This window comes from Sarcophilus harrisii, chromosome 2 (genome assembly GCF_902635505.1).
Source record: "Sarcophilus harrisii chromosome 2, mSarHar1.11, whole genome shotgun sequence".
NCBI lineage: Eukaryota > Metazoa > Chordata > Mammalia > Dasyuromorphia > Dasyuridae > Sarcophilus > Sarcophilus harrisii.
This window is the reverse complement of record NC_045427.1, coordinates 151,244,930-151,258,037: the sequence shown is the minus strand read 5'-3', so window position 1 is coordinate 151,258,037 and position 13,108 is coordinate 151,244,930. Positions and strand designations below refer to the sequence as shown.

Here is a 13,108-nt window from a genome sequence, read left to right as displayed (position 1 = left end):
GAGTTATCCTTCATACGTGACTCATGGCAGGCACTGTGTTTCCTGGTTGGGACCAGACTTCAAATTGGGCATTGTACCAGAACAAGAGGCTTCAAGCCCCAGAGGGAGTAAAAATAAAAGGACTTCCACCTCCTCACTGAAACAAAAGGGACTCCCTTGGCAGGCATGCAGAATCCAGGAGATTTTACTGACCTTTCCAAAACTGCTTATGTATCCCAACTCATTTGGGACACAAAGAGATAGATGGTATATTATGCAACCGAAAGCAGTATGCCAAGTTTTCCTCAGAGCTGCTATATTTTTTTTTAATTCTCATGCTCACTTCATTTTGAATTTTCCATTCTAAGATTAACCTTCAGTGAAATCACTTAAAGATAGATTAGAGTTTATAGAGTCATGATGGATGCATACTGTAGGCTCATCATAACCACCCCCAGATTCCATGAAATGGATTGGATCATAATGGATAGGGAACATGAATTCAAAAACCCGTCTTCAGTCAATTCCTAGTTTTGGGACCCAGAGCAGGTAACTTATCAGCCTATTTTTTCATCTGTAAATAGGAAGAATAGTAACTCTTGCCTTCTAGGATTAATGTGAGGATCAAACAAGATAAAGTGCAAAATGCTTTGCATGAAGAATTCTGAATAGAGTTCTCCAAAGGAAGAATGAGCTGTGCCAGGAGGTAGTGAATTACCCCTCAATGGAGTTCTTAAAGCAACTACTGGACGACCACTTCTCAAGTAAAAGAGAGTTTATTTTGGGGTAGAATTGCCCTTAGACAGCCACTGATGTCTCTTCCAATTCTGTGCTTTTGTGATTTCATAACTTTCATTCGAGTTGTATCTTGGCTACTTAGAAGCTGCACCACTGTGGGATGTCACTTAACTTCTCAGAGAATCCCACCGTTAGAGAAGACCTGAGAGGTCAGTAGCTGAACTCAGTATTTCTACTATAATATCCCTGACAAGTGGTCATCAGTCTTTGCTCTAAGGATTTCAGTGAGGGAAGAACCCACCACTTGCTGAGCTAGCTTGTTCCTCATTCTTAGAAGTCTTTTTTCCTTTATAACAAACACAAATTTGCTTCTTTGCTACTTCCATCTACCAGTTACTCCTCGTTCTTCCCTCCAGAGCCAAGCAGAGAAGGACTAATTATTTTAAAATCTGACTTGTTCCTCAGCCTCAGTTTGTTCACCTGTAATATGGGAGTAGTAGAGTCCAGCTTGTCTCACAGGGTCATTGTTCCTTTATAGAGTCATTGTGAGAAACAAATAAAATGTTTTGTAAATCTTAAAAGTCTATAAATTTAAGTTTGCTTTTCTTATTATTGATTAAGTCCCCTTGGATGGAATACATGATAGACTCCATTTTATACCAAATTCTTCTGGTTAGATCTGTTCATAATTTGTAGGGGACTTCAGTGCATTTAAATTTAAGTATCTGGCTGTTGGCAATATAAAATCAAAGCAAGAAAAAGAAACAATAACATACAGGTCCAAGCCTTATAGCTATCATGGCATACTGAAAGAGAATCAAATAATGGTCCTAAAGGGTATGATTTTTAATGTATCTAGCTCTCCTTCCTAGTCTTCCTTTTGGGGGCTTTTCCAGGATTCTGTTTCTGGCTACTGATAAACTAACAACTGATAAAAATACATTAGATCAATAAAAGGCTGAAATGAATCATTTTAAATGGTTTTAAGTTTTTGTTTGCACTTATATCCACTTGAGTTAATGTCAATAAGTGAAAGAAAGCATTAGCAAATGTGTTTTAATAGTGTTGTTGTGAATAAACTTTTTTAGGTTAAGTGGCACAACAAACTGTCACTCAACAGAAATAGGGAGTGAGGCTAAGACCTTACTTGAAATGATTCTGCATTTCACACCTGCCTGCTAAATTAAAGTATAATTTCTCTCACTTCATTGTACTCAAATGGAGGTGGGGAAGCAACAGTACAATTAAACAACAGAAGTATAAATAATGGTGTAATTATTGAATTTGCTAATTTCAAATTTCGAGTTATTGTTATGGTCCTCAGTTTTCTGTTTATGTTTATTTATCTTTATAATATAAAATGTCTCTTGCTTTGCTGGTCTTGACTACCTTAGTGCAGAGAATTCCTGATCTCAAAATCAAAGAGTATTCGTGTTACTTAGTTTGAGAACAAACTTGGGAAGTGAAATATTTAAATTCTTTGATTGCTTATATATTGCCTTCTTTATCTAATGGAAGTATTATTATTTTTGGCTTTCAGAGGTTCAAGGAATTAGGAATTGTTATAAAAGATTTTCAAAATAGGATTTTCTTGTTGACACAGTTATTAAGGAATTTCAGTTTCCTGTCATATAATTTTAGTGAAATTGACATGCTAAGTATAAATTCAAAGGTTCCAAGAAGATAAAAAGATATTGTAATAAACTTAATATTACTAACAACATTAATTGATTCCCTGAAAATACCATTAATTGAAAGTATAAGAATAATAACACCTAGAACTCAAATATCAATTCAAGGTTTGCAAAGAACTTTATTGGCATTATCTCATTTTATGTTCACAATAATCTAGGAAGGTAAATGTTCATTTTATTTTATATAAAGAAAATGAGACAAAGAAAGGTTAAGTTGCCTAGGATCATAGCAAAGTGAAATGTCTCAGGAGAATTAGTTCAATGAGATGATTTTCATAAAACAGTATAAGTGATTTTTTGTGGCTAGTTTTTGTTGTGTTGTATCATTGGATGTTAACAATAATTGATATTCACATAATTCTTTAAAGTTTATTAAGCACCTTTAATACATAATCTTATTTGAGAATTGCAATAACCCTGTGACATAAGTATTACCGTTATCATTACAGCTAATAGGTATTAGAGATGGGATTTGAAACCAAATCTTTTTTATACTAAACCCAGCTTCTGTGCTAGCACATGGGCAACTAGCCAGATGGTGCAGTAGAGAGGTCCCTGAGTCTGGAGTTAGAAAAACTTGAGTTCAAATGTGACCTTAAATACTTATTAGCTATGTGTGCAAATCACTTAACCTATCTGCCTCAGTTTTCTCAGCTATAAAATGGAGATAATAATAGCATCTGCCTCTTAGGCTTGTAAAGAGGATCAAATGAGATAAAATTTATAATTAGCATAGTGCCTGGGACATAGTAGGAATTAACCAATTTTTATTCCCTTTCTTTCCCTCTGCTTCAAACTTGTGCTGGCTAAAATTGTAAATTATTACAATCCTTTTCTGAAATCTCTTATAAGTTGGTTTCTCTTATTCACCTTCAAACCATGCATTGTAATTATGGTTATTTCAATATCCCTCGTGCTTTATACTAGACTATAAACTTCTAAAGAACAGAAACTTATTTCTTTTTGTATTCTTACTAACACGGGGTACATTTTTTGTTCAATTCAATTGATGAACAGTGGTTACCCATGAAATATAATTATCTTCCTTGGGAGACTTTTCTTACCAGCTTAGAAATAGCAGCCAGGATGCAGAAGGAGCAGAGTGAGACTGTTAACTTCTCTGCAAAAGATAAGACAGGACTTAGTGGAGGCAGCCTATGTGCATAAACTTCCTGGTGGTGCTTTGTCTCCTCTCTATTCCCCTGGCTTCCTCCAAATCCCTAGTATGCCCCTGGTACTTTCTAAAAAGCACAGTTTACGAGCATAGTTATCTAGAATTTCCCCAACATGAATAAGTATAAAACCCAAAGCATTTTCACTCCTTACATTTAAGCCTAAGTCCAGAGTATATAACTTTAGTGAATTATTCTGCATTAACATATCAAAATGCTCTTAGGGAAGGCATATTCCCTATCCCCTAGGATTCTCCAATGGAGAGATCCATTGAGAGCAGAAATAATAGAAGGAAAAGAGGCAAAGATGGTTTGGCTTCTGATTAAAGACAAATAACTATTGGAATGAATAGAACCATGGATCTGGAATTAGGAAGGAAGACCTAAATTCAAATTCTTCCTCAGGTATATGTTTCTGGGTAGGTATATGATTCTGGGTAACTCGCAACCTTTTTCAGCCTCAGTTTCTTCATCTGTCAAAAAGAGACAATAATAGCCCTTACCATACAGAATTGTTATAAGGATCTAATAGCATAACACAAATAAAGTTCTTTGCAAACTTTAAAGTACTGTATAAATGCTAACTATTATTATTATTTTTACTGTTTAGAGATGCAAGCTAAAGGCTGTGAATATAGGATCAAATTAGTGCCATGAATTTAAAATGTCAAAGCAAGTTTTCAATGGATGAGGAAGCTAAAACTTACTAGTAGTTGGACAGACCATACTGATAATAGGCAATTTAGAAGTTATTATTCCTGCTATGAGGCAGCAGGGCATAGTGGAAAGAGAGCTTGCTTCAGAGAAATCAAATGGTGGGTTCAAATCTGACCTCTGACACATATTGGATAGGTAACCCCAGGTAAGTAGCTCACCTTCTCAGTGTCACAGTCAGTTCATAAAGACTAAAAATTGTAGTTATGAGCATTGGTGGAGGTAATTTTTTCATCCAGGAGTTATACAGACAAATGTAATTATATGTCTCATTTCTATTGCTATTTCTAACATAGGAAGATATTGACAGGAAACCAAGATGGGCAGGAGTCTTTTGCAAGGGCTCTGATACTCATTTCCTCTCTTCTGGCTAATCTGGTTAGCCCCAAGCCTCTCTACCTCCATCATGATGCCCTGGGGAGGGATGAAATGGTCTGCCTTAACCACAAAGAATATCTTATATGCCCTATAACTAGAGAAGAATAACTATAGACAAAGAAGAGAAAAATCCCTAGTAGTTATTTTTTCAAGTTGGGGGTTTTCCCCTTCAATTTGGTCTAATTTTGATTCTTTGGGATATTATTTATTGAGAACTAGTGGTATCAATTCTCTGACAAACAAACAAAAAACAAAACAAAAACAAAAAACCCCAGAAGACTAAAGTCTTTTCTTTTTCCTTAGCTGTTCGTTTGATCTAGAAAAATCTAGGCTGAAGTCTCTCTTGAATCTTTAGGCAAGGAACACTTGTCTGGACTTCCGGCAGACTTGAGGGAGAGCATAGGAAGAAGTTAATGGAAAAGGAAAAAGGAAATAAATAGAAATGCAAAAGAAAAATAAAGTAATAGGGGGAAAGGAAGAGGTGTACATAGTAGGGAATAGTAGAGCATGTTCAATTATCTTAAGACTACCAATGCTCTAGGCTTCTCAAAACTGGTATAGTTCACTCATAAGGTCTTAATTTCCTGATAGGTTTCTTCTCCTTGTATATAACCAGGATAGCAAATTACAGTGAACAACTGATAGAAATTTCTGTATCTCTTATCCCTGTATCTTATACTACTGTGCTTCAGACAAAGTACCTCCAGATAATTGATCTTGCCTTCCTCTGAGGGCCTAGATGTTCCAATTGGACTATAACAAGAATGAAACAATAGACGTGGTCCAGTTGCTTTTTTAAATCTTCATTATCATTTGTATTTAAGAAAACTCTGGAAGAAGTTGCTTATGACTTGTTTATTATTGCACATCTTAAAGTACAGATTCTCTTTCAGTTGAATTTAAGTTCCCTGGGTGTAGAGACTGTTTGAGTTTTCTCTTTGTAACCCTATTGCTTTGCACAGTGCCTACTATGTAGGAAGAATTTAATAAATGCTTTTGAATTAAATTGCTCAACTACTTATTAGTAATAATAGTGCTATATAATGGTTAGCCTTGGAATCATGAAGAACAGTGTGAAAATCCTTGAGTATACATCATTTAACTTCTCAGAACCCCTAGGTAATTCTTTAACACTAGAAATTGAAGATACATAGGTGGAGAGGGTTTGCACACTAGACGTTTCCTGCAGTAATTCTATCACATATCTAGAACTCTCTCTCTGAAAAGAAGGAAAGGAGAGAAGAAGGGAGGAGGAAGGAGAGAAAGAAGGAAGGAAAGAAAGAAAGAGGGAGATGGAAGTAAAAGAGGGAAGGAGGAAGGAAAGAAGGAAGGAAAAAAGAAGGAAGGAAGGAAGGAAAGAAAGAAGAAAGGAAGGAAGGACAGAAGGGAGGGAGGCAGGGAGGGAAAGAATGAAGGAAAGATAGGAAGAAAGGAACAAAGGAAACATACATTTATTAAATTTACTATGTGCCAGGAACTATGCTAAGCACATTGCAAATGTTATCTTTTTTGATCTTATCTCTTCATAACAATCCTGGGAGAAAGGTACTGCTATTATCCTCATTTTACAGTGAAAGAAATTGAGGCTAACAGAAATTAAATTACTTGCCTGGGGTTACATAACTTGTAAGTGTCTGAGACTGGATTTGAACTCAAGCTGAATTTGAACTTGGGTCTTCCCAACTCCTAGCTTGATGCTGTGCTAGTTAACTGTTGCTATTTTAGCAACAAATAGTAAAATTTTACTATTTTAGTAAAAAGTTCACATCTATTTTTACTATTTTCCCTTTATATTTAAAAATATAAAATTGTTAGCACATTAAAAAACATTGATTCTATACCCTTATTTTCAAGAACTTCCAGTCTTTAAATCTTGTATTTAGTACTGAAAATGTTTAAGTATTAGGGCTTGATATTTCTCTTTTTTCCCTTTATTCTCTAGCTCTCCATGAATTCCCTAGTGACATCTTCACAAATGAGGAACGACGACAAGGAGCTGTGGTCTTACATGTCCTCTGTGTAAGTGATTCTATTCTGCGCTCTTCTTCTTGGATTTGCATGAAACAATGGAATACTTTTAGAATGTGCTATTACACTCAAACAGATATTCTTATGTAACATACTTATCACAGCTCTGTGGGAGATACCATGAAATCAGTAGTATGCTTTATTAGATTTCTAGATTCCTTGAAACTGATAGATGATAGAAATAAAATCCCTAAAAATCCTGATAGATTGAAACAATGAGTTAAATCTAAGATAAATTTAGTAGGCAAATTTAAAAACTTTTATTTAGGCTCAAAAGTTCAATTACATGAATTTAAGATAAAGGAAATATGAGATAAAGGAATTTATTCTCCAATTAATAAGTGTACAACAACCATGAACAGGCAGTTCTCAAAAAGGAAAATTCAAGTTATCTATAGCTACATAGAAAAAAATGCTCTAAATCACTAATAATTAGAGAGATAAAAATTAAAACATTTCTGGGGCTACATCTCATGTCCATCAATTTAACAAATCTCATGAAAAAATGGAAATGATGAAGGATAAAAGGATTTTGGAAAATTCAGATGGATTAGGAAATTGTGGATGGATTTGCAAATGATTGTAGTCATTCTGGTAGCAATTTGGAACTGCTTCCTCAAAGCTACTAAATCATACATAGCCTTTGAACCAGAAAAAACATTACTAGGACAATGCCCCAAAAAGATCAAAAAAAGAGGAAAAGGTCCTACATATGCAAAAATAGTCATAATTGCTTTTTTTGTAACGGACAAAAAATTGGGAACTCAGTGGTTGCCTATCAGTTTGCAATAGCTATACAATTGTAAGATATGAATATCATGGAAAACTAATGTGTTGTAAGAAATTAATAAAGGATTTTCAGAGAATTGAATTACTTGCATAAATCCAATTAGCCTTGGTAAATACAAAATGAAGGGAACAGGATTAGAATAATTTATACTATATCAATATTGTTAAAAAAATATTTTGAAAGACTTAAGAATTTTCACCAAAACAATGATCAACCATAATTCCAAAGAAGCACTGAAAAAGAATGCTGCCTACCTGATGGCAGAGAGATGATCAACTATGATGCTGAATGAATACACAATTTTTTATTTTAGTATTTTAATTTTAATAGAATTTGTTCTTTTTTTAAATAGCTTTTTATTTTTTCAAACATATGCAAAGGTAGTTTTCATCATTCACCTTTGCAAAACCTTGTGGTTCCAATTTTTTCTTCTTCCCTTCTCCATCCCTTCCCATAGACCGCAAGTAATCCAACATAAATTAAACATGGGCAATTCTTCTAAACCTATTTACATATTTATTGTGCTACACAATAAAAATCAAATCAAAAGGTGAAAGAAAAAAAAAAACCAAGCAAACAACAACCAAGAAAAGTGAAAATACTATGCTTTAATCCATAGTCAGTCTCTATGGTTCTTTTTCTGGATGCTGATGGCACTTTCTATAATAAATCTATTGGAACTGCCTTGAATCACCTCATTGGTGAAAAGAGCCAAGTCCATCATAGTTGATCATCACATAATCTTGTTGTTGTGTACAATGTTCTCTCAGGTTTTACTTACTTTATTTAGCATCAGTTCACACAAATCTTTCCAGGCTTTTCTGAAATCAGCCTGCTCATCATTTCTTTTAGAACAATAATATTTCATTATATTCATATATCATAACTTATTCAGCCATTCAAGGGAACCTAACTCAATTTCCAGTTCCTTACTACTTGAAAAAGGGCTGCTACAAACATTTTTGCAAATACAGATCCTTTTTTCTTTTTTATGATCTCTTTGGGAATACAGACCCAGTAGAGACACTGCTGAATCAAAGGGTATACACATTTTAATAACCCTTTGGGCATAATTCCAAATTGCTCTCTAGAAAGGTTGGACTAGTTCACAAGTCCAACAATAGATTACTTGAACACACTCATAATAGACCCTTCATAGATGCTTATTCATTTGACTTGCATACTGGCTCTTCAGGTTCTATCCTTGTGCTTTGTTATTGTTCCAGGATGCTGGTAGTTATTGTTGCTTCTCTGTTTTTACTTGAAGGGAGGCAATTTTTTGACTCCATAATTAGCCTGCCTCTCTCTGTTATTTTCCAACATTTTTTTCTCATTCCTGTGGAGTTGGTCCTATCTGGAGTCTACCTGACACTAGATTCCAAGGTGCTGAACCAGAGAGAAAGTGGAGGTTCTCAGAACCATGACACAATGCAAGGATAGAGAAAAGTGAAAGGGATCTTATTCCAAATGAATAATTATTTCAGTTCACCTCTCTATTCTCTTATTTCTTCTCTTCTTTCTCTTCCTTCATCTCTTCCCCTACATTTTGTATCTTATAGATTTAAATGAAGGAGGAATCTCCAATAGAAAGGGGGGAAAGCTCTTTGTTAACACAGAGATAGTCTCTCAAAGGACAATGGAGAGCCAAATTCTTCTCCATGTTTATGTCTCCTCCCCATACTATTTTAACACCCAAAAGCCCAGCTGTGCCTAAGTCCTTTCAGCACTTACTAAAAATACTGGTGCAGGAAGATTTGATTCAACCAAGGGAAACTATCAAGTGACAGCAGGAACTGTCTGCACAACCATCAGGCAGGGAAGAGAAGGGAAAAGAATAAACATTTATATTGCATCTATTGTGAGCCAGGCACATAGACAGAGTCCTTAATAATGGACCATTAGCTGACTGTTGCCTAAGGAAAAGGGATCGCAAGATCATGGATTTAATAGAAAGGATTTAGAGCTCTTATTTGTTCAAACCCTTCAATTTACAGAATAGGAAACTGAGGTTTAGAGAGATAAAGATCCTTACCTAAGACCATGGAATTGTTGTCATATTTGGTTGAAACATAGTGATGAGGTTGGGATAGCAATTCCTAGTTCAAATAGAAGGTGCAAGGCACAAGGTACATGTGAACAATTCACAATGGCATTCTCTTTGCCACAATGTACCTTTATTTATGAGAAGAGGTAATGGACAAAATGAAGAGGTAAAATAGACACCAGCAGTGGTAAATATGAAATAGATTTGAAACCAAAAAAAAAAAATAGATTTGCTTATAGTTAGCAAGGAAAGGGTTTTTTTTAAACAATTAACAGTGGAAAAGACAAGTTCCCTAGTGGAACTCACAGTTAACCAAGAGAAAGGGAATATTTCTTGAGGTAGAAATATGCCATTGACTGGCAGGCCAAATTCATAGAGAAATTTAGCAGAGAAGTTAAGAAAAAGGATTATTATACCATTGATTGATGAGTTAACACTAAAAGAGTTAGTTAGCTTTAGTTAACTTTAACAAGGAGAAAGATCACAAGGCATGAGAGAGGAGGTGAGAAGAAAGACACCACAAGGCAGAATGCTTGGCAGACTAACCCAAAAAGATTTCAGCAAAGGTGGTGTAGGTCATGGACAGATTTATAAAGAAAATTTAACCCTCAGAGTTTGACATCATTACTTGGTTTTCTGATTGGATACAATAAGATGAGGTTTCCCAAGACCTCCACTGTAGGTGGCACTGTAAGGCTGAACTGGTTCTTATTAGTGCCCTTCCCTGATTGTCTCAAAAGAGTATTATAACCATATCAGGCTTTCTCTGTCAATCCCATCTAGTTATCCAAGACTTCATCAATAGGGTTCATGATGGATTAGGGGTGTAAAACTGTCTGAGACCAGACTCTGAAAGTTCTCAGATGCCAGGCTATAACATTTGGACTTGATTCTTTAGGCAATGAGGATCTAGAAGGGACCTGAGAGGTCACTTAGCTGATCTCCCAGTACTCTTAATTCACAAATTTGAAAATGGAGGTAAAGTGGTGTGGTAAGAGAAGGCATTCCTTCCAAGTTTACACAGGTAATAAGTGGTAGATTTAAGATTTGAACCCACATCCTCTAATTAGAAGAATTCTTCTAATTAGAGGCAGTTAAATGATGCATTGGACCTGGAGTCAAGAAGACCTGAGTTCAAATATAACCTTAGGCGCTTATTAGCAGTGTGACTCTAGGCAAGGAAATGCAAATTACTCTAGTAATTTTTGCTAAGAAAATTCCATATTGACAGAAGAGTTGGCTAGGACAGAAAAGACTGCATAATAACAATCACTTTCAAATCCAAGTCTCTTTATACTTTACTACACTGTTTCCCACTGTACCAGAAATATTTTTTTTCAGTTACAGATAGTAAAAGGAATAACCAGGATTTAAACTTATATCCTCTGTCTTTAAATATAACGCATCTTACTGTATCATAATAGACCCTTGTCTATCCAGTAGAGTTGATTAAACTGGAGGGGAGAGGTGACAGGGTCAAACTTGTTCTTTAGAAAAATTAATTTGACAGCCAATTGGAGAACGAACTTTAATGGGAAGAGACTTGAGGCACATTCCAACCAGCAAGCCTTTGAAGTAGTTTAAGCAATGGACATGAATGTCAAAGGAAAGGAGGAGTCATTTGCATTAAAGATGCTACAGAGGTAAAAATCAACAGGACCTGGCAACTAATTAGATTTGGAGAAAAAGAAAGAATGAGGATTTGAGGAAGATTTCTAGTTTGTGAGCCTGAGTGATTGGAAGAATGTTGGTACCCTGGATAGTAATAGAAAAGTTAGACAGAGGGGATGGTAAGGCAGGGAGGTGGCAATAGAGGGCAAAATAATGAGTTTAGTATTATACATGTTGAGTTTAATTTATTTGTAAGTTATAGTTATTTATATATATTTATAAGTTAAGATATTTAAGAAGCATCTTTCTATCAATATATTCTCTGCTTCTGTGCCTTTATTCTCAATTTCTTTCTCTTCCAGCAATTAATAATCTTTTCTATCTCTTCCCTTATCAATGTCAGCTTACTGCACTCTTCCATGACATCTTCCCTGATCCTTTCCCCCATACATAGAAGTGATCTCTCCTTTGTCACTCCTATAGAACTACTCCTATAAAACTTCATTTCTACCTCTCTTACAATCTTGTCCTATAGTAATTTGTGCATGTCTTTATCTTCTTCACTAAACTCTATGTTTGTTGAGGGCAGAACTCTATTCACATTTGTATTTTATATTTCCTGTAGTGCCTTACATATACACAGCAGATGCTCCACAAATATTGCCTTACTGGATTTGAAATAACTTATGTGTTCCTTTTCAACTCCATTCTATTTCTATAGGAAGGCTGACTATGAGGTCAGTCTGATAGTGATTTGAAGGGGGCATGATTCTCTTACCATGGATTTTGCCAATGTTTGGGGCATTCTATTGGGGAAAAGAAGTGTTAGAAATTATAACATAGGAGTGAGAGAGGATAGAAAGAGGAAAACAGACCACAGGAGGAGGTGGGAATTATCTGACTCTCCCTGTCATAGGGATGGACATGCTATGTAACTATGTAACATGCTGTGTAACTGATCTAGACCTGCTCATCATGGAGAGCAAGCATACCAGGGTGTAGCAATAGTAATTCTGGGACCTGAGGAATCCTCCTTTAAATGTTCTCTGTTGCTACTCAGGTCCCACTGTTGAGGTCTAGATTTGGGATACCTAAATGAAATTAGGGTTTAGTTGAGGTCTAGTGGCAAGTTTGGGGTACCGGGAGTCAAACAGAGCTCCCCTGCAACCCCCTTGGATTCGGTGCAAGGATACGGCTGTAAATGAGGTCTAGTAGCGGCGTGAGTCCCCAATAAAAGCATTTATTGGCCCAAGAGCTAGATTGATAAAAGAGGTTTATTATTGGGTAAGCAAGGTTAAAGTATAGGCGAAGGTAGAGGGTCCAATGGACAGAGGGTCCTCACATGGCTAGCATGTCTGGAATCTCTGCAAAGAGGGGATCCCAGCATCTCCCTTTTATAATGGGAGATTTAGCTCGAGGGGCTTTTGGGTGTAGCCCCAAAGTTGGCTCAGATCCGGGTGGGGCTGGGACAGGTCCGGATCTTCTATTGGAATTCAAAGGGACCAGGATTTGTGAGTCAAAGGGTAATTACATTCACTAGAGGGGTTTGGGAATCAAAGATAGGAATCTTTCCCACATCACCACGGTAAGTATCAAGTTCACTTATAAGCACTGTATTTTAGGAAGGGCATAAATAGAATGGAAACCATTCAGAACAGGGCATCTAGGATGATGAAAGGTCCTAAGATCATACCATATGAAAATAGAATGAAGGAACTAAGGGAGTTTAGAGTGGAAAGGAAAAGACTCAAAAGAGGGTAACAGCCTTCAAGTTTTTGAAAGACTATTACAAGGAAGAGGAATTATACTTTTTTCCACTTGGCCCTAGAGAGCAGAACCAGGAACAAAATTACCAAGCTATGAAGAGACAAATTTTGGTACAAGGTAAGGAAAAATCCTTATAAAGATTAGCACTATTTGAAGTTGAATAGGCCACCTTGGACTATAGTGGATTCCCATT

General features: G+C 35.8%; 1 protein-coding gene across 2 annotated transcripts in view; it reads left to right on the top strand.

The window, feature by feature from the left end:
- Positions 1 to 13,108, top strand: part of SLC24A3 (solute carrier family 24 member 3) — a 721,614-nt gene that overhangs the window by 415,848 nt on the left and 292,658 nt on the right. For both annotated transcript variants that reach the window (XM_031951059.1, XM_023494858.2), the window contains exon 3: positions 6,618 to 6,694. In XM_031951059.1, the coding sequence (XP_031806919.1) occupies positions 6,618 to 6,694 (77 nt within the window). The remainder of the gene's footprint in view (positions 1 to 6,617; positions 6,695 to 13,108) is intronic.